The sequence below is a fragment of the Apis cerana genome, linkage group LG16 (genome assembly GCF_029169275.1).
Source record: "Apis cerana isolate GH-2021 linkage group LG16, AcerK_1.0, whole genome shotgun sequence".
Taxonomy (NCBI): domain Eukaryota; kingdom Metazoa; phylum Arthropoda; class Insecta; order Hymenoptera; family Apidae; genus Apis; species Apis cerana.
This window is the reverse complement of record NC_083867.1, coordinates 5073492-5096467: the sequence shown is the minus strand read 5'-3', so window position 1 is coordinate 5096467 and position 22976 is coordinate 5073492. Positions and strand designations below refer to the sequence as shown.

At 36.3% G+C, this 22976-nt stretch overlaps 1 protein-coding gene across 50 annotated transcripts in view; it reads right to left on the bottom strand.

Moving 5' to 3' along the window:
* Positions 1-22976, bottom strand: part of LOC108000332 (sorbin and SH3 domain-containing protein 1) — a 109791-nt gene that overhangs the window by 32058 nt on the left and 54757 nt on the right. For 14 of the 50 annotated variants that reach the window (XM_062086606.1, XM_062086625.1, XM_062086626.1 and 11 more), the window contains exons 6-15: positions 14708-22768; positions 7110-7157; positions 5440-5636; positions 4512-4713; positions 4179-4277; positions 3814-3953; positions 3361-3433; positions 2990-3025; positions 2145-2289; positions 1394-1499 (exon numbers count right to left, since the gene is read on the bottom strand). In XM_062086606.1, the coding sequence (XP_061942590.1) occupies positions 1394-1499; positions 2145-2289; positions 2990-3025; positions 3361-3433; positions 3814-3953; positions 4179-4277; positions 4512-4713; positions 5440-5636; positions 7110-7157; positions 14708-22768 (9107 nt within the window). Of the gene's footprint in view, positions 1-1393; positions 1500-2144; positions 2290-2989; positions 3026-3360; positions 3434-3813; positions 3954-4178; positions 4278-4511; positions 4714-5439; positions 5637-7109; positions 7158-10281; positions 10517-11740; positions 11846-14707; positions 22769-22976 lie in introns of those variants that run through there. The other 36 variants (XM_062086609.1, XM_062086629.1, XM_062086634.1 and 33 more) reach the window with 14 other exon arrangements.

Below are 22976 nucleotides of genomic sequence, written 5' to 3'. Positions count from 1 at the left end.
AAGATTAAATATAGCTGTGTTAATCTGTACGCTAAATGAGGTTAAAAATGATATATGTTAAAATTGAGAAAAAAAAAATATATATATATATAATAACTGATGTATTTTCGTCACTACTTTTCATCTAATATACCTTCATGACTATTTAATCCGCTCTCCTTGATATTTACAAATAACAGTATAATAATCTTTTACAATGCAATCGATGTTAAATACAATTTCGTAAAAACGATTGTGATCGTTAAATCCAGAATAAAAATACCAATTATTTAAAAAAAAAAAAATAAAATAAAATTCCAAATAAGAAAGAATTTCTACCAAAAAAAAAAATTCTCAGATGAAAAGTTAGTCACCGTGTCTGATCGCTAAAAGCAGCGCTACTGAAGCTAACCAAAATAAGGAAAAAAGAAAAAAATAAAAAGTATAATATATACGATAAAATATATAATCTGAAAGCATGGACGAGAGATTGCGTGCGCTCGATATATACCTTTGAACACATCGAAACGATTCTCATATATATATATATATACGTATATTCCAAAAAAAGAAATGCGACGTTAAATGATCGGTCACGCGGGCAAAATAGAAGAAATAAAATAAAACTCGAACGAAAGAAATAAGAAGAAGAAGAAGAAGAAGAAGAAAAAAAGTGATCTGGCATCTGTTTAAATTGTTCTGACAATCGGTCGTTATAATCGTTACCTTCCTTCTCGTCCGTGTGACAGAAGTCGGCTAGAAAGCAAAGCCATTTCAAACGATCAAGATCGAGGCACACTTTGGTCGGGAAGCTTCTACGTACCGTGTATGTGTGTGTTATTTGCCGATAATTTGCGGTCGATAATTAATGCGAGTTAATCAAGCGATCACTTCGACCAATTACGCGTAATTGTAAGCGCGCGAAAAAAGTTTAACTCGTTATCTAATCTTCGATCAAATGGGATATTGTCGGTGTTTTGACGGGGCAGAGAAAAGGTGCCGATTTATTTTCCAAGCGGAGTATTCCTCTTCGAAATAATTCGCCGTGAATAATTTTAAAATTGCTCATTTTGATATTTTAATATTCAATGAAAAAAACAGGAGGAAGGAAATTATGTAACGTTTCTTCGATGGTAAAGAAGGAAAAATTAAAAATTAAGTATCCGATTGAGAAATTTAAAATTATGAATAGTTAAAAGATCGTGGTACTTTTTCTCTGTTAAAGGTAATCAAGATAATTTGCCCGTATCTTTTGTGATGATTTGCGCAATGATTTTTGTCCAAGTATTGTACAATGAATTTCGATGGAGGGGGAGGAAGATGTTTTCGAAGGAATTCGTATGTATACACAGAGAAAAAAAAAAGAAAAGAAAGAAAGGGATGGATCAAACTCGAGAAGATAAACTTTACGTACCTCCTTGGCTTCCTTTTCGGCGATTGAAGATCGTCCAGGTTCGTAGTCCTCGATACGGCCAGGCTGATTTTTGTAAACCTCTGAACTGTACTTCAACGTGCCATTCCTCAAACAAAAAATCGTAAAATTTAAAACAAAAGTAAAAACAAAAATAATCTTGATCCCTTTCTTTTTAAAAATAAGTTATTACAAAAATTTAAACTACATTAAAATAATCTCAATCCTTTTCCCTTTCTTTTTAAAAATAATTTATTACAAAAATTTAAACTACATTAAAATAATCTCAATCCTTTTCCCTTTCTTTTTAAAAATAATTTATTACAAAAATTTAAACTATGTTAAAATAATCTCAATCCTTTTCCCTTTCTTTTTAAAAATAATTTATTACAAAAATTTAAACTACGTTAAAATAATCTCAATCCTTTTCCCTTTCTTTTTAAAAATAATTTATTACAAAAATTTAAACTACATTAAAATAATCTCAATCCTTTTCCCTTTCTTTTTAAAAATAATTTATTATGAAAATTTAAACTATCTATGTTAAAATAATCTCAATCCTTTTCCCTTTCTTTTTAAAAATAATTTATTATAAAAATTTAAACTATCTATGTTAAATTATACAATAATAATAGGCGATAATAATTTATTCCTTCCCTTTTTCCAAAATTGCAAATAATTGCAAATAATTATTTCAAAAATGGAAAATTGATAAAATTAATTTAATGAAAACGAAGGAAAATTCATATCCTACTTTCTAGGCATAGTCGACGTAAAGAAATCATTTTCCTTGTTGCGAAGGCGTCGACGATTGTCCAAGGTGGCGGAGCGATCGGAGTACAAGCGGTGTTCCGGTTCGCTTAAATATCCACTGCCACTTCCGTAACCGTATCTCGTCCCTAGAAAAAGAAACACATTTTGATTAGCATCGAAGATGCATCAACCATTCGCTTAAACGTGTGTTAAAAATTCTATCAAAAATTCATCCATCACCGACAAATATACGAAAAGTGATGTATATATATATCTATATATATTATTACACACATATATGCGACAAACTTCGAATGGATTCGTCGAACATTCTATTATTATTTATTTGATCTTTCGCAAAGGATTTTCTCAATTATCATCTATAAATTACGTTTGAAATATTATTAAAAAATTTAAATTACGTATATTAATTAATTATTAACAACGCTTATATACGATCTAAATTTCTCTTAACATTTTTTAGCATCTATACGTTACGTGTATTTGTATGGGAACAGAAGCTGAAAAGGGGGAAACGATCGATTAATCGGTAGCAGGATGTTAAAAAAATGAGGGCAGCACAATGATCAATTACAATCGGATCGGTTATTGTTATTTTCACGCACTAACGATTAGGATGGTTAATATATCGATCGGTGTGATTGCGTGTATCGACACACATAGAAAAGTCACTGACGTTTTACAATGTTAAAGAACGAAGCGAAAAATCGACCGAAGAAGAAGAAGGCCATTATCGTGTTAATTTCTAAAGCTCTCTCTCTATTTTATTAGTATGTATATATATATATATATTATTTTTTTCGTTTCGTTGGACCGTGTATTCACCTCTTCTCTGTTTGTAACGAATGGTTACGTAGTCATCTGAAAATGAGATTAAATATTAATCTCACGGTGGATTCTTTCTTTTTTTTTTTTAACATTCCTTTTAATATCGTGTTAAATATTATTGATTTAAAATTATTTCAAATTAACGCTAATAGAAATCTGTTAAAAATTAAAAATTGTGATGCTCAAATTAATTGAAAAAAAATAATAATAATGGAAAATTTTTGGTTACTTTTAAGAAAATTGTTAAATAAGTAAAAAAAAAAAAAATAGAAAAAAAGAAAATATTATCGAGCATTTGATTAATTGCTAACACAATTTCCAATTATATGCATCGAAGCTATTGTCACAGTATTGTCGCATGAACTCACCGCTTCTGTCTGCACGATGCAACGAGTCGTACATTTTCTTATACCACTTTGTCTGATTATTCTCCTTGACTTCCTATAAAATGTTTCTTTACTTAAACGAAACGTAGATTCGTAGATTCTCTGATTTTTAAAATAAGTTATCCAATATCCAACATATTTGGACTATAAACATATTATTTTTCAACCAAGTTAATACCTAATAAACCAATTAAATGTGTTATTTTTATAATCAGAATTTTGATCATAGAATCAAAATACTATTGATTAATTAATCTTGTTAAATGTTTTAGCCAATAATTAATAATCAAGAAAAATTTTAATATTATTAATATTTTTAATCTTGTTAAGACTTCCCAGCCAATTAATCAAATAATTAATAATCCAATATTTCCCTCTTCTTGTTAATTATATACCTAAAGCTTCTATTAACTGTTGACAGATGGAGTGACCTACCGATCTCAAAACAAGGGGAATACCCTCCTTAGATGTTGGGCCGATACCCTCGAATTTTCGAGGACCCAAGTCGGCCATCTTCTTCGGCGGTTCGTTTTCCGTTTCCGGCTCGCTCTCGTATTCTTTCTTCACCGTGTATACTGAGCGGACATCATTTTAATTTCACAATGCGGAAAACCGTGAAAAGAACTCGGCTCAACCGAACTTTGTCGCGAAAGAAAACGTTTTTTAAACAACGATTTATCTTGCAAAGTTGCTACGAGAATCGATTAGCTCACCACTTCAGATTTTTAAAATTTAAAATGAGGATCCATGGAGCACATGGACAGATACACGTAATATTCAACCATGGAAAATATACTCACTGATCTCTCCTGGACTAATTATGCCTTTCTCGTCACTGGATGGACGCTTTTCCGTCTCGTTCTCTTCTAGATAGGCTGCTCCCTTTGGCAATTGTCCTTCTAACATTTTATAATAACAATGATATACGTTTTTATTTTTATAAGAAATAAATCTAAGGAAACTTTAATAAAAGAAAAAGGAAAAAAAATCTGTACATGTGTTTCAAATATTTGAGAAGAAAATTGTAATTGGAATAAAATTTAATCTCTCTAATTTTTAAATTTTATTTCTTTCAAATTTAATCGCAATCCCTAATTGCTTTGTCAATTAATTTACACTACATTGTGCCTCACCTCTTGCTTTTTGAAGTAGTGTTATAGTTGGATTCTGAGCACGTGGCAATCGTGGCGTTGAACTTAATGAATTTAATCCCTGCGACGGTGCTGAGTGGGAATTGACAATTCGTGAACTGGTACTAGTGCTCTCATAACTACTTCTCGTTATTTCCTTCTTTTCCACTTCCGTCTCCCAAGGTGGTGGAGTTTCCTGCGTACTCTAACAGAATTCAATTATTAACACCAGAAGACTACATCGAATAAACTTTAATTGTACATGAATGAAAGATAAAAATTATCCATCTTGTCTTCCTTAAAAACATTGATCAATATTTGACAATACAAAAAACAGACAAGAGAATGATATTAATAATTATCAATCCGAGGAAATATAACTTTTTATCAAAAATTGAAAAATGTACAATTTTCTCCTTATTTTAAATTCAATTAAATATCCATCTCTTCAAATTGTAAAGCAAGTTTAACAATATTTAATAATTCATATTTTTGTAGTATTTTTATTTTAATGATATAATAATAATAAAACTGAAATCACTGAAATATTGCAAATTATATTATTGAAATTATGAAAAGAGCACATGTATACTAATCTGTAAATACACTTAATGTACTTATTTATAAGTAAATATACGTTATAATATTATAAATTAATTTTTTCTATAATTCAATGTAATTATAAGAAACATTTAGACCTATTATCAATAAAAAATTTCCATCTACCAACTTCATCTATTGTGTTTTAAGTCCTTCATTAAGAAAACATAATTGAATCAAAGTATCAAAGATTATAAATCACCTCTACTCGCTTAATATTAAAATATGACTTCCTCCCTAAAAATAATCCTTTCTAACATCCAACATAACGTCCTGGAAGCCCTAAATTTTATAGTTGAACGTGGATGGATGGCGAGTGTTGATAACTCACTTCTTGCTGCGCTAGCTTCTTTCGGCTCAGGGTAGGGCTCTCGAATTGCACCGGTCGAAATTCCTTTTTCTCGGGAATTGGGCTGGCTCCAGCGCTGGAAGGCGTCCAGATGGGTGGTATACCACCATCCTTTTGAGATTCTTTCCGCTCGGGGCTCGGCTCCTTCGGGGGTGGCTCGCTTCCAGGTGACCAAACGCCTGGAAAACGTTCACGTTAGCCCAATATTTTGACTCTGATCGATTATTGTGTTAACTTAACCCTTCTCTCTCTACCCAAAAATCGTTCCATTCTCACTGGACAAATTTCCAATGTTCTCTAAGTAAAACTAGGTATTGACAAGTTAATATTGAGATTCATTAGTAAAGTAACAAATCCAAGCTTGATTATATTTACATAACTGGCGTGTCTTGGAAAAAGGCATATTTTAGCACAGATTACAAGTATAATTCAGTTAGGGGTTGATTATTTGAAGCACGAAATAATAAGAATAATTCGAGAATAAAAATAATACAAAAGTAATTACGATGCGAATATTTTCTTTGTGAATATTTCTTTAAAAACAATCCTCTCGAACTTTCCTCGATTGACGCACAAATTTTCCAAGAATTTTCGATCGATAGAATTTCCATCTCGAACGAAACACGAGAGAAAATAGCCCCAATGCCTCTTTTACACCAAGCAACGATTACAAAATCAACGATTCCATAAGTGTGAGGGGTTTGCTAATCTTGGCCTACGTGGAGGCGGTATTATATGTATATATATATACAAAGAATCGTTCTTTACGTCGATTTCTCGCTCCATTAACGCGAGCAGAGAAGGGAAGGAAGCAATTTTTGGGAGTGAAACGATCGTCACGCTAATTATCCACCCTCGTTCCTTCCACCCTCGTGCAATTTCGAAATGGTCGTTTGGTGTTCGAGGCAGGGAGAGACCATGTTCTTCCAATTCTTTTGCAATTTCTTTTCTTCGTTTTTTTCTTTCGTGAAAATGATAAATCTAAGGTAATTAATTAATCAATCACGCACGCGTACTTCATCCTTTTTGTTATTATATATTTGTTGTTATGGATATTAATTATTTTCCACGTGTGGATGATATACATTCGATGATTTTGAAAGAAGAAGAAAGATGAAATAATCGTTAAACGATTCTTTCGAATTTAGATTTAACATGGATCGTGGCATTAAGAGCAACACGGTTCACTCGTAAAATTAGAAATTCGTGGGCGTCGATATTAAGGTAGGTCTAATTGCATAGAACTGTTATAGAACAATAATTTTCACAGCGCGACGAAACAAGCCAATTTGTTTTAAGTTATACCCGAGAAATATCCACGCATTTTGATTTTCGATAATCGATGTAATAATTTAATAATAGTTAAAAGAAGAGATAATAATAATTTGTATACACATTATCTGGTAACGTTTCTCGGATCAATTATTTTCAAGTTCAAGGATTATTTAATCGTAGTTTCGTTCCATTCACTCATTCGTACACATATTTACACGATGTATAATTGTAGTTGTGTGATTAAAAGCATGCATCTGAAAAAAAAGAAAAAAATGCAAGCACGTTAATGTTAACATTTTTAGTTTGCAAATTTATAATCCTCAAAAATATTATATTTTTTTCAAATTTCTGGTTTCTCGTTTCATTTGCGACATTACCTGGTGTTGCGGAAGAAGCTTTAAACGTGGGAGCGAACATAACGTTCTCTGAAAATCACCAATCAGTACATTTTAACTTATTCGAATAATAATTCTATTTTTCTTTACTAAAAAATAACAGTTACATCTTATTAAAAGAAAAATTAATTAATCGAGAATAAATTATTTATTAAAAATAATACAAATTTCCTGTTTATGTGTAATTAAGTTCGACATAATTGTCCCGGTTAAACTTTTTAAGTTCAATCAGGAATTATAGTTACTTACTATATAACTTGTCGGAAATGTAATATTTTGATCGCATGAAAGAGGAACTCGACAAATGTATCATCTACCTCGTATCAAGATACGCGTACTCATTAATCACTTCTCCTATTTCAAACGCTCTATTTAAAAGTGATATCCGCATTGACAAGCAACGTGACCTTTGGAAACATGCCACGATTACTTTTGTTGAGGGCACACATCGATTTCAAATAAAAATGCTTCCTTAAAGCGAACTCCGAAAATAATACACAATGATACGTACGAATTGTTGGTGGAAATTGTGTTTTTTATATCATGAATAATATTCTCTGATATTAATCTGATAATGGTATAATAGTTTTAATTTACGATAATCAATACGATTTTATATAACAGATTTAGCTTCTTCGTTTGAAAATGGAAAAATTTCTTATCGAAATTTATGAGATAAATGAGTAAAAAAAAAAAAACCTTGATTTTTGACGTTAATAAAAATAATTCAAAATTATTATTTTCAATATGTCAAAATTCTATTCGTAATCATACGATTTTTTATAATTTAAATTAATAATCAAAATCTCGTGATGAAAAAATTTTATTAAATGGAAATAATTACTATTTTTAATTTCTTAATACGATCATGCGATGTTTCTTTTTTTTCTTTTTTTTTTTTTTTTATACAGAATATATCAGAGCTTTTATAACGCGAAAAAAGATTCATGGAGACGCCGGTTTTTTTTTGTTTAAATCGTGATAAAGAACGCACTAAAGACTTCTCAAATTGCTTCTTTATAAGAACGATGCGGATCATTAATAGAGAAGCAAGGTTGATGAGCTTCGAGGTAAAAAGAAGAGGACGAAAGGGAAGAAAAAAAAAATGAATAGAAAAATGCAAGAGAAAATGATAAGTATCTTTTGAAACATATATTCTATAGAGTTTATAATTTTATAACATTTGTTAATTAAACGAAAATTTAGAATGAAGTCAGATCAGAAAAAAGTCATTTTATTTTTTATGAACATAATAAAAAAAATGTAAATTTTCAAAATGTAAATATAAATTTTCATGTAATTAATTTCTTCTTTAACGCGAGTAATTTGAAATTTTTATTCAAAATTAAAATAAAATATTAAAAAAATTATGTTAATTTTGATCACATGTAAATAAGATATTAAAAAAAAAGAAAAAAATTTTTATTCCATGAAATATGAAATATTATTTAAAATGATGCAATTTTAGTTAGTTAACAAAACACTATTATCATAAATTTCCATATTTACGCGTCACTGATTTTTAATGCAAATTATAGAATATCGTTTCCATTAAATTCTTCTTAATATTCTTCTATTATATAAAGAATGATAAAAAACGAAATCATTAAAATTATTCCATTTTCATTATAATATGATGCTCATCTTTATTATTTATCCACTAATTTTGGACATCTTTTCTTTTGTTTTTGCACTTTCTTTTGCACTTTTTTATACAATTGATAAAATTTACAATTGATTCTAGAAAGAAAATTGAAAAAAAAGGAAAATTATCGATAGATTTTTCTCCTATTTCTCTTTTACGAATTAAATTTCTCGGAAAAAAAATATAAAATTTAGAAAAAAAAAAATTAAATCAATATAATATACTTTTCTTTACACGATTCAAATTTCGAAGGCGGAAAGAATATAAAACCTATTCTAAAAATCGAAATTAAGCAAGCAAAATCGACCAATAGATTCGATAAAAAAAAATCATAGATCTTTTTTTACACGATTTAAATATCGCGAGCGAACAGAATATAGAACCGATTTTAAAAAAGGAATTAAAAAATAAAATTAAAACAAATAAAATCGATTAATAAAAAAAAATTGATCTTTCTCTACGCAAATTGAATTTCGCGCGAAACAATCGAAAAAGCGGAAGAATTCAATGGCTGACAAACGAAAATAGCGGGCAACTTCTACCTCGAACGCACGTATATTGCAATTTCGTGCAATCTGCCGAGCGGTAACGTGACACCTTTATGTAATCGAGTAACAAGCTGTTCCACGTTTATTTCCACATATTTTCAAAACATTCTCAAGTATCGTGAGTTTTTCATCGTTAGTAGTAAATACGATTCTTTTTATTTTTCTTATAATTTATGTCGATTATAAAGCACACACTAACACACATTTGAACATGTCGAATTTATAAACGAGTTAGAAACGAATAATCTAATAAGAATTACATTTTTTTGAATTAAATAATCGAATTGTACGTATGTAAGGGTAATATATATATATATACATGGATATCTTAATATACATGGATAATATCTCACGGATACATTCGATAAAATAACGAGAATCGAATTCGCAATATTAAATTTAAATACGATCGTGTTGGTAATTCAACCGATATTTTGAATCAGTAATAACGATATTGAAAAGCCATGATCAAATTTCGATTATGAAATGAATTAATTCTAAATGATTAAATTTAGCATTAAATTTAACCTATAAAATTTGCTTAATTTATTGAAACAGTTTTGATTGAATCTAATTATTTATTTTACAATTCTTTTTTTTTTTGAAAAATTATCGATGGAAAAATCAATTTTTTCTAAAAGAAAAAATATATATTTAAAAAATACCAAAAACATTAATCACTTTTTCCCTCAAATCGAAAAATCTAATCAAAAATGTTTTCAACACTCGCAATGAAATCACGAAAAGACACTTCGAATCGAAACGCGAGAAAATATTCTAAAACGACACTTGTCTTTTCCATTCGAACGCGATTTTAAAGCGGATTTTCGTGAATTGGCAGGACAACCTGTTGAACCTTAATCCTTGACTCTAACAACACCACGAATCCTACCATTATTTCCACTTTTACATAACCTCTATCCAAGATTGTCCGGTTCAAAAATTTAAAATGTGCACTCACTTTTTTCCAACATCTGTTCGAAATCTGTACACGCACGAGAGATGGATGGATTACAAACGAAGCTCGAGTGATGACCGAGGACTGAGAGGCGTCGCGACGCCCGATACCCACCACGACGCCATCGAAACGATTTCTACGCGTCGTTCAACTACGCAGAAGCCGCCGATTCAGAATAGTCATGTGACGCGTCTTCTCCGGTTCGTGGTTCGTACCGAACTGATCGAAATGTAAACGTTTCGAAAGGGGCGTGTAATGTTTCGATCGTTTTAAGAACGTCGCTCAATTGGAAATGTTTACAAACGGCGTACATGTGAATTTGAATTTCGTAAGATGGTTTCGATTATGATGCGTGTATATTTTTTATTTTCGATTGTTTTAAAAACTCGATCGATTTACACAACGGTGCGTGAAAATTTAATTTATTTCAAATAATTTTTATTAAATTTGATTAGTGAAATAAATAAATATATATATATATATATATATATATATATATTATGTGTTTTATACGTGTTTATATATAACGCATGTTTTACGTATAGGATGTTGATATATCATTTTATTTGCAAATAATACTTTTGTATTTAAATCAATTCTCTAAATGTTTTTCTCAAATATATTAATAATCACTTAATATACTGTTTTATTCTTCGATTTTTTGACACCTTTTTAATAATAACAATAATAATAATTTAAAAAGAATTCTTAAATTATTAACGAACTTTTTAAATTTTACGTATAGTAATACATTTGATAATTAGATCTTTATGTAAAAATTATGTAAGTATAATTATATTTATGTAAAAATAAAGAAAAAAAAGTCCAATTTCTAATAAGGGAGTTTTGCTCTTCCTACTTCCACTATTTCTAATTAATGTAAATTTGCATTACGTCAGGAGTAATAAAGCCTCATGAATAACAAGTGAGCGAGGAGCAAAGTATCTCGGTGTTAATAAAAAGGTTGTATATTTTTTTTATTTTAACGCTAAAAATGAACCTTTCTTGTAATATTGAATCTGTTAAAAAAAAAAATTAGAAATTGTGATTTTTTTTTATTAAAATTCGGTATTCATTGCCGTTTTTAATTTTAAAAAATCGTCGAATTAAAAAGAAAAAGAGAAGAGGAAAAATTTTTTCTATGAAAGATCAAGCTTCTTTCATCCGAGATGCATAATTAAGCGCCAAAATAATTAAATTGTACACGCAATATGAAATAACAAGCTACTCAACCTAATTAACCAACTATTTCAAAATACGAGAAAGAAAATCTTCTTTTTTTCAATTTATAATTTTTAAATAAATCATTTTCGCGTTTAAAATATCGAAAATTAAATTATATTAAATTTAATTTATATGCTCGCAATTATTTCCAGCTCATTCAATATTTCCATAAATTATCCATCGATTTATATAAATAAAATGCATGCTGGGATTAACTAAGCAAAATAATGAAACGCACCTTTACCAAACAGAAATCCTTTGCCGAATTTCAAAGCACTGTCAATCTCGTGCAGAAGACTGTACTCATTGTCAGTTTCCTTTGTCGCAAAATTACAACCATATCCTTTAAAAAAAGCAAACCGAAGCAGGCCCAAAAAAAAAAATTAAATAAAATAAAATAAATAAAAGATATATCACAGTCTTATTATAATTTTATTATTTATTACTTTAAAATGCAGATTGATGAAATAAAAAAGCGTTATTCGTTCGTGGAATATTTATAATTTTTTCTTTCTTCAAATATGATGTCATAGGCAATAATTCTTTATTTTTAAAAATAAAAAACCGGTTGAAGATTAAATTTTAAATTATTTAAATTTACCATTTTCTACTTATTAATACAAATTATGTATTTATTTTTATAACAATTTTTTAAATGTTGTTTGCTGTAATTAAAATTTATTTATTACAAATATTCCACGATATTCTAAAATATATTATATATTATTAAATTCTATATACTAGCCAAATGCGTTAGATAGTTATAAAGCGATGCACAGAGATGCACAGACAGACAATGACCTCAAATGATTAAAAATAAAATGAATAAACGTTAAATTATTGGATGGAGGAATGAAAAATGGGCCCGATTTTCTTCCTTCACCGAAAAAGCTCTGCTAAAATATTTAAAAATAAAAATTTATCCTCAATTTTTAAATATTTTATTTTTCATAAAAATATAATTTTAAAAATTCGTTTGAAATATGTATTTCGTCCAAATCTAAATAAATTTTTCAAATTTACCAAATACGATATTACAAAGTGCACGAAAAAATTCTACAAAGCACTAATAATATTGACACCGATTCTAGCCAAAACAAATTTGAAGCCAGGGTACAAAATATCTGTGACGTTAACTGGGTCACTCGCTCAGAAACTACTACTATCTATACATCCTCTGTCTCCAAATCCAAAACGTATTTTAATTTCGAAAAATAAATCTAGTTTCCACGATTTTCATTTTCATTGAAAATTAAATATTTTTCTAAATCTAAAAAATAAAATAATCCTTCCCAAATTATTTTCAAAATAAAAAAAGAAAATCCTCTTCCATTAATTGTTCCAAAATGAAACATATCGTATACATTTTATGTACCACAAACAGATCAGAAACACGTGACATTTGTGACATGATACTTATTAAATATTCCATGTACGCAATCTAAAGGGTTAAATATCGGAAACGGCCAGTCAACCATCACTTCCCGCCACTCACCGCGTTAAGAAATATTTACTTCGAACGCCTATTTCGATTCCTTCTTCCCACCTCGTTCTAGCTCTGGTGGGGGATCGAAAAGGTCTCGAGGGAGGGGAGGGGATTGGTGTACGCGTGTCGCAATTCGTCGGAAATAGCGAAAATCGAGAGAGGACTTCAGCCGCGAAGCTGGACGTTTTACTACGAGAGAGAAGCTGGTGCCCTATTTTCCCCGAGACCTATATTTAGATTCTCATTCTCGAATGAATCATAATCGCGTTGCAACCGACCAGGCTCGGACATTCGGAGGAGAAATAAATCGTTGAGTTTTGGACGTAAATTGGATCCTTCGGTGGTGGGGAGGAGGAAGGAGAGTGGGAGGGAAGGAAGGAGGGGGAAGTTGTCGGTAGGACATTTAACTGTTTCGTCTCAGATAAAACTGTTACATATATATATATATATATATATATATATATATATATGTATGTAGTTTCGTCGTTTATCGTAATTGTGAGTAATTATTATTATTTTTGATTAATTATTGCTAGTATTACATTTTGTGCTTTCAATCGTTAAGTTAGTCAACGTTAGTTGATGTTTCGACTCTTAATGATTATTGCTTGCATACATTTTTACATTTATTTCCAAGTAGATGTTACTTTTTTCTTTTTCACATTTAATTTTATGAATAATTATCGTTAGTTTTTTGTGTATCTTTTTTTTCTTTAGATCCCGAATAATTATTACCAATGCTTTTCGTAAAAGCTCGTCTTCGATATTTAATAAAAGAATTTTTAAAATAAAAACCGTTGCAATATATATTCGAACGCAAAAGAAATCCGATAAAATTTTTACTACTCGAAATTTCTTATATTATTCCAATCCAGGTCCAGGTATTTCTCTAACTCGTTGTGTCACGAGAATAAAAATAGTACGTAAAATTTCACAATTTATATAGAACGAGAAACGTATAAAAATTTACGACGGCGGAAATTCTTATAGAGTTCGGTCTCGGCGTTCTAGTTGTAACGATAACCTACGACCCACGCGAAACCTAACAAACTTATCTCTCTAGCATTTCCCACTTTATTAACGGGAAAACGATCCGCTCTTCCCGTCTATCGATTCATCCTATTTCCCCCTTCTGCCATCCTATTTCACGTTTCATTGTGACGAGTAATAAGGAGTTTCAAACCCTTTTTCAAATAACTTTTTTCCCCAATTATAAATCTCCCTCTCGTTATTAAATTATATCCGTGTGTAGAGAAACAGGTAATACAAATAACGAGTTAAGAAATTGTTTCTTTCGAATATTTAAATTTTCTGTTCATAAAAGTGAAAATTAAAATTATATTCCCCCGAATATCTTCAGTATAAATTAATATAATTCGATAAATTTTTTCAAATTAATAAAAAAAGAAATCCAGTTCGTCGAGTATCGTTAGTAACGAGCAATACGACAAGCACTCGGATACCTACCCACAACAATGCAATCCAATTTTACGAAACGTGCCATTAGTAATTGTTACATCCAATATTCGACACGCCTCTCTCTCGTGTATACCTCAAAAAAAAACAGAAAAAACTAAAAAAAAAATCCAAAAATCCAGGCGATCAATCTCGAAATATTTCAATCCTCAGCAAAAAAAAAAAAAAAAGAAAGAAAGAAAAAAAGAAAACAACGGCGAGGCATAAACACAGCACAATCCTCCATTTTTCACCTGGACTCACCATCGTCGAAATTGGCGGGCATATCGAGGAATTCTTGCAGATGTTTGGGCAATTTTTTCGAGTCCTCGAACTCCTTTCCATCGATCAAACACTTCGCCTTTACGACACCCTCCTTCTCCTCCTCCTCCTCCTTCATCTCCACTCTTTTCTCACCCCCTTCTCTCCCCCTCCCCCCTCTGCCACCGTCTTTCTTATCCTTCTCACTCTCCGTCTCGCTCTCGTCCAAATTAATCCCAAATTTGTTCAACCTGTTCCTCGCCTTCTCGATGAACTCCCTCTCCACGGTGGTCATACCGCTCTTATCGCTCTTATGATCGCACTTCTTAAGGTCCTCGTGCGTGCTGATCTTCACCACCTTGTGATGCTTCCGCTCCTCTCGTTCCATCACCTTATGGACGTACTCGTCGTACATCCGTCTACGAAACGCCTCACCGTTCACCACCACCGAGGACCTCGCTCTCTCCTCCGCTTTCCCAACCTTACCGATCCCCCTCCCCCCATTGTCCGCCTCCTTCCCTCCACTTTTTCCTCCCCAACGTTTCGACTCCCCCTCCTCCACCCCTTTCTCACCACTCACCGGACGCTCCACGTGCTCGATCCTCTCCTCCTCGTGAAAACCGTTCTCCTTCTCGCCCTCCACCTTCCTGCAATCGCCAGGCTTCGAAAAGGAACTCTCCTCCTCCTCCTCCTTCCTGCTCCTTCTCCCATCCCTTTTCCTTTTCCTCGTTTGGGCGAGGAAATATTCCTCCAACGCCTCCCTCTCCTCCTCCTCCGCCAATATCACGTTCCTCAACTGGTTCTCCAACAATTCTATGTACCTCAATTGGCGCGCGACGTATCGTCGAGGAGGCAACGAGCCACGTGCTCCCTCCAACTGCTCCTCGGTCTCGTTCTGAAGCTTCTTCAACTCCTCCATGATCTCGGCCGCGGCCACGTGTTTCGGATTCTCGTCGTTGCCGTACCTGCGCGGCTCCAGGTGGCTTCTGGGCGGGTTCTGGTCGAAGATGCTGGTCGTGTCGATGCAAGACCTGTCCACGCTCACCACGCGCTTCGCTCTCGGCGGCACCTCAACCCTGTCGTCGATCAACGCCGGATTCACGTTGTAACGCGTCGCGCTCTTCCCCCCCAACGGCGTCCAACTTCTCAAAGCTGGATTCTCCACGGAGGAGGAGTCGACGATGGCGCTGTTCAACGTCAGAGGACTCTTCCTGAACGGCGTCGAGCTTCTTAAAGGAGGATCCGGTCGCTGGGGAGGGTTCTCCAGGGAGGAGGAGTCGACAAAGTGAACCGATTTCTCGATGATGGCGCTGTTCAACGTCAAAGGACTCTTTGTGAACGGAGGATCCGGCCTCTTGGGAGGATTCTCCATGGAAGAGGAGTCGATGATGGCGCTGTTCAACGTCAGAGGACTTTTCCTGAACGGCGTCGAGCTTCTTAAAGGCGGATCCGGTCTCTTGGGAGGATTCTCCATGGAAGAGGAGTCGATGATGGCGCTGCTCAACGTCAGAGGACTCTTTCTGAACGGCGTCGAGCTTCTTAAAGGCGGATCCGGTCGCTGGGGAGGGTTCTCCATGGAAGAGGAGTCGATGACGGCGCTGTTGAACGTCAGAGGACTCTTCCTGAACGGCGTCGAGGAAGAATAGACAGATCGAGGCATGTCTAACCGTTTCGCGATCGCGCTCGATGCAACGAGTGGCTCGTTATCGCGCTCCTCCCCCCCCTCGCCCGATGATTCTATTAATAAATCATCGGGGAGCGGTGTCGCGTGGCGAGGCGATCTCGGCGAGTGACGATCGAGCCTGGCCAAGTTCAGCCAGTCGCACAACCTAGTGACTTTAGCACGCCGCTGCCGACCACTGTCAAAGGTCGGGACCCCGTCCGCGTTACAGGATCCCGATTGGCTCGATTCCTCGAACGTGACCGATTTGGTGCCGCTCCTCTTATCCGAATTCTCTTTGATAATTTCCAACAATCTGTTCCCCCTCTCGTCTCCTTTCGACTCTTCCGCCCCGCTCCTCTCCTCCTTGGGACCCACTACTTCGACCCGATATCTGGCTGGGGGGACTCGTGGAGGAGGTTCCTCGTCGAAATAATTGCGCCTGTTTATGAACTTTTCGTGCAAATCGAGCAAATTGTCGGCCGTTGCCTTTATCTCGGTTCTCCGTTGGGACGGGGACAGGCAGACGAGCAGCTTGGGATCCGTCGAGGTCGATAAACCGAGCCAAGTATTCGTCGTATTCGACTCCTCGTCGAAGGTGCTCGTCGCCCGCCCAGAAACACCGTGCGTTTCGTCCGAGTCACGTTTCAAAGTTGTCGTAGCTTTTCGCGTTCCGTACGTTGGAAATTTCGACACGTCGGATCCTAGATTCTCGAAAACGTTAAATCCCGGCACGGTGATCTCGTTGATCACGTGGAGACCGTACGGCATGGACAAGATTTTCTTGATGCAAATATCTTTCAACGATTCGACGGGACCCGTCTCGTCGAAATTGTTACTTTTGCTCTTCTGGTAAGTAGAGCCACTCTCGATCGGTACGTAGTACAGGTCCTGGGAGGCGGGAGTGCGGGGTACAGGGAAGGGTACTCCGCGCGACGATTCCATCTCTCGTCTCAATTTGCTTTTCCTCGCCTCCTCGGTTATTATGGAGAATATGTCCACCTGCCACGCTTCCATAGGGCCACGGTGGAACACGGTGGTAGGATCGGTTAGTTTCTGGGAGGGAGAATCCTTTCCCCTTCCATCTTGTTTGCGCGCGCGATGAGATGGCGCCTCGTCGTTGCTCAGAGTGGAATTTAATATTTCGGAAGGAGTGTCTCTATCCTTTCTCTCGTCATGGCCGCCAGTTTTGAGAGACGGTGGTTCATCACTGGACGTACGAGTGGAATACTTGTAAATCTCCTCGAATTCTTCTTCACTGGTAGTGAGCTCCCTCGAACTTTCCATCTTGTTACCGCGCCCTTTGTCACCAGTCGTCGTGCTCGACGTCTCGTTCTTCACGATCTTCTTGTGAACGCGATGATGACGAGAGTGCACCTCCTGTCTCGGCCCAGCCTCGTCACCCCACCCATTCTCGTCACAAATCTTTTTCGTCCTTTCCTCCTCTTTCTTCGCTTTGTCCGGTTTTCCGATCGATTCCACGTTGATCTTCACTATTCTTTCCACGGGTCTCATGTCGGAAACCTTTTTCCTTTCTTCCTGTTTCTCAGAAATTTTCATCATTCTTTCCATAGGTTTGTCCATGTTCTGTTTTATCGACATGGATTCTAGTGACTTTTCGCGTAATTCGTACGAAACCTTTTCTTCCTCTTTGCATTTCTTGGAAATCTTCGTTTTGTCGGGTTTTTCGATGGATGATTCAACGTTAATTTTCACTATTCTTTCGACAGGTTTCTCGTCAGAAAGCTTTTTCTTTTCTTCCTGTTTCTCAGAAATTTTCATTATTCTTTCCACAGGTTTATCCACGTTCTGTCTTATCGACATGGATTCTTCGTGCAATTCGTACGAAATCTTTTCTTCCTCTTCGCATTTCTTGGAAATCTTTGTTTTATCAGATTCATCGGTGGACGATTCTACGTTAATTTTCACTATTCTTTCGACAGGTTTCCCGTCAGAAATCTTTTTCCTTTCTTCCCCTTTCTCAGACATTTTCACTTTGTCAGGTTTGTCAGTGGACGATTCTACGTTAATTTTCACTATTCTTTCCACAGGTTTGTCTATATTCTGTTTTATTGACATAGACTCTAGTGACTTTTCATGTAATTCACACGAAACCTTTTCTTTCTCTTCACATTTCTTGCAAGTTTTCGCTTTGTTAGATTCATCGGTGGACGATTCAACGTTAATTTTCACTATTCTTTCCACAGGTTTCTCGTCAGAAACTTTTTTCTTTTCTTCCTCTTTCTCAGAAATTTTCTCTTTATCAGGTTTGTCAGTGGACGATTCTACATTAATTTTCACTATTTTTTCTACAGGTTTGTCTACACTCCGTTTTATCGACACGGACTCTAGTGACTTTTCGTGTAATTCGTAAGAAACCTTTTCTTCCTCTTCGCATTTCTTGGAAATCTTTGTTTTATCAGATTCATCGGTGGACGATTCAACGTTAATTTTCACTATTCTTTCCACAGGTTTTCCGTCAGAAACCTTTTTCCTTTCTTCCTCTTTTTCAGAAATTTTCACTTTGTCGGATTTGTCGATAGAAGATGGTTCCATGACAATTTTCACTATTCTTTCCACAGGTTTCTCCACATTCTGTTTTATCGACACGGACTCTAGTGACTTTTCGTGTAATTCGTACGAAACCTCTTTCCTTTCTTCCTCTTCACATTTCTTGGAAATCTTCGTTTTGTCGGTGGACGATTTCACTATTCTTTCCACAGATTTTCCGTCAGAAACCTTTTTCCTTCCTTCCTCTTCAAATTTCTTGAAAATTCTCGCTTCGTCGGATTCGTCGATCGTAGACGATTTCACGTCAATTTTCACTATTCGTTCCACGGGTGTGTCCGCGCTTCCTTTCGAAGTGGACGCCGTTGATTCTTCCCGCGTCTCTCGAGATTCCACGTCAATTTTCTCTACTCTTTCCACGGATTCCTCCTCTCGAACTTTCGAACCCGACGATTTTTCCTCCCGAGATTTTTTCTCCATTACAATTTTCGCTACTCCTTCCACGGGTAGCCCGTCCACGCTCTGTTTCGTACACGACACGGACACCGGCGATTTTTCGCGTGTCTCTCGTTGCAAGTAGTCACGCTTTATTTCAGAACTTGCGCCATTGCCAAGCCTGGCGCCATTCTCCACGTACTTGCGCAACTCGTCCGTGTTGTCGTCGTTCTCGAAACAAACACTCCTCCCCTTCGCCTTCAAATCGTCCAAGATGTTGCTCTCGCGTAGGGAGACGGTCTCGTCCACGTAACTTGAGGTATCACGAATATTTTCGACACCAGCGTCACTCTGGGATATTATCGTCAATAGTGTTCTCGTGGTGCCAATATTTTCCTTCGTCCTCCAACTTTCCGCGGAATCTCGACGTAATCTCGAGGATGTGTCCTCCATCTCCCCATCCCCCCCAATGCTCTCTTTGCTCTCCCTTTTTCCACGGAGCGCGGAACTACTCGCGGTTGAGCTTTCTTGGAAATCGAGGCTGGACGATCTTTTCGGCGGTGTTGGAGGACGTTTCCTCTTTGTGTCGCGTGAAATTTTGTACGAATCTTTGGTCAACGAAGACACTTCTTCACTCGTGATTTTCCTCGAAATTAATTTCGAGATCGATGATTCGTGATAACTCGTCGATCGGTTATTTTGCTCCAATTTTTCGTTAGTTTCGTTTAATCGATCCGATTCCTCGTCGGTCTTGGAAGTTTTCGCGGTATTATTTTTCGAAGGTTCTTCTTCTTCTTCTTTTTTTAGAAATTGCTTAGTCAATATTTCGCTTTTGGAATCTACGTCATCTTGCGTTAATTTTGACTTCACGGTTAATGCCTCGAAATCTTCTGCTTTATTTACCAAATCCAATTTTCCTCCCTCCACGGATTTCTCGATTTTTCTATCACCGTCCGTTTTCGGTGCCTCGATTTCCTTCGATTTCACGAACGAAACGTCTCGATTTTCGCCCAATTTCGATCCCTCTTCTATACTCTTTTCCGTCACACCAAGTTCATTGATATCGGAAATACGATAGTGTATCGATACATCGACAGACGATTCTTCCTCATTTGATCTCGATTTCATATTGATTTCATCCGTTTCATCTAATTTTCCGATAGAAATTTCCTCTTTAACTTTTAACTCGGATTCACTTAGATTCGTGTTTTCATTATTCGTTTCCAATATCTCACTTTCAATTACCTTTTCAGACTTCTCATCCGACATTTCTTCAGACTCTTCTCCGTGTTCTTTTCTCTCCACACATTCCTTTCCATCACTTATGCTTTTCCTTTCTTTCTCTTCCTTCGATATTCCTTCTACTATAGATTCTCCTTCATTACTTATCTCCACAATTTCCTTTTCCTTTGATATTTCTCCTTCATTACTAATTTCCTTTTTCTTTAATATTCCTCCTTCTATAGATTCTCCTCCATCACCAATCTCTACGTTCTCCTTTTCCTTCAACATTTCTTCTACTATAGATTCTCCTTCATTACTGGTCTCCATATTTTCCTTTTCCTTCAATATTCTTTCTTCTATAGATTCTCCTTCATTACTAATCTCCTTTTTCTTTAATATTTCTTTTTCTATAGATTCTTTTCCATTCTCTATGTTCTCCTTTTCCTTCAATATTCCTCCTTCTACAGATTCTCCTCCATCACCAATCTCTACGTTCTCCTTTTCCTTCAACATTTCTTCTACTATAGATTCTCCTTCATTACTGATCTCCATATTTTCTTTTTCCTTCAATATTCCTCCTTCTATAGATTCTCCTCCATTATTAATCTCCACATTCTTCTTTTCCTCCAACATTTCTTTTTCTATAGATTCTCCTTCATTACTGGTCTCCATATTTTCCTTTTCCTTCAATATTCTTTCTTCTATAGATTCTCCTTCATTACTAATCTCCTTTTTCTTTAATATTTCTTTTTCTATAGATTCTTTTCCATTCTCTATGTTCTCCTTTTCCTTTAATATTCCTTCTTCTAAAGATTCTTCTCCATTACTAATCTCCTTTTCCTTCAATATTCCTCCTTCCATAGATTCTCCTCCATCACCAATCTCATTTTTCTTTTCTTTCTTCAATTCCTCTTCTTTCGACGTTCCTTCCTCCACACTTTCCCTTTCCTTCTCCAATTCCTCTTCTTTCGACGTTCCTTCCTTTACAGTTTCTCCTCCACCGCAAATTTCCATACTTTTCCTTTCCTTCTCCAAACCTTCTCCAGGATCCTCCTCCTTTTCCTTCTTCCCCTTCCTCTTCCCCGTCTCCTCCCCGTCCACGCACGTCACATTTATGCTCACCCCGCCACCACCAACCGCCCCTTCCCCCAAATCCTCCTCCCCCCTCACCCAACACCTCTCCTCCCTCCGATATTTACCGATCTCCTCGTTGATAAAGTCCCTGATATGCTGCTCCTCGTCCTCCGACAACTTCTCGCCCTCCTCCTGAATAATGTCCAAGAACCTGTTGGCCGCCTGCGAGTGCCCGTAACACGCCTCCCGCCGCCTCCTCTTCGCACCCCCCCTCTTCTCCTCCTCGCACGCAGCCCTCCAATCGCCCTCCTCTCCCGCGTAACACGGCAATTTCAAACCCTCGATGAACCTCCTCAACTTCCTCTCCACGTCCCGTGGCATCACCGTGTCCCAACAGTGCCCTCTGCCTCCCCCCTCCTCTCCCGCTCCTTCCTCCTCCTCCCTCGAAACGGACCCCGTCTCCTCCAAGTTGCCACCAGCCTCCCTCTCCGCGTCCGATTCCATCTCGACGATCACGGGCTGCCTAAAGTTATCGAACTCGGCAACGTCGCAGTCGGTCACGTCGCGAATCTGCAATCCTTCCCCGTTTCTCGTTTCCGTGGCCGAATTATCGGCCGCCGTCGCGGGGATTTCGGGCGAAAGAGGGGGGAAAGCGTCGAGCGGCTCGGACACGGTGACCACAACCGCCCCCTCGCCCCCCTTCCCCGACCCGGCGGTCGTCTCAGTCTCTACTATACCGACCCCCCGAATGTGGCCTATTCTCGCCTCCAACGGTCTACTGCTTATAGTGGTTATTCTCATCACTTTGATACTCGGCTTTATCGTCCCCGTTTCTATCCTGCATCTATCCTCCTTAGGGATCTTCGATACGGAGGAGGATCCCGCATGATTTGAGGTGGTCGCCTCGACGATGCCCTGGTCGTGGGTCGTGTTTTGTTTAGAGTTTTTGTCGTCGTCGTCGTTGCGTTTCGCTTTATCGCCCCCACCACGCCTCCTGCCCTTTCGATTTCGACGATTTTTACCGTGAGTGGGCATGCTGGTCTCCTCCTCCTCCTCCTCCTCCTCCTCCTCCTCCTCCTCCTTCTCCTTCTCCTTCTGCTTCACTGGCTCGTCGTCGTTGACCGCCGAGGATTCGTTCGATCCTATCGCACAATCGTACAAATCTGGCGCACAATCTCTTTTCCTCCAATCGTTTGTTTTCCTATTTTGTTTTATTCCTGTGTCGGAGTGAGAATATATCGTCCTCCACGAGGTTCGAATTATTTTTCTCGACGACGAGTACGAGTACGTTGACTCGAGTCGGTATTTTTTTTACGGATTGGACGAGTTTTGTCCAAGATTTGATTTTTTGAAAGCGAGTTGAGAATACGA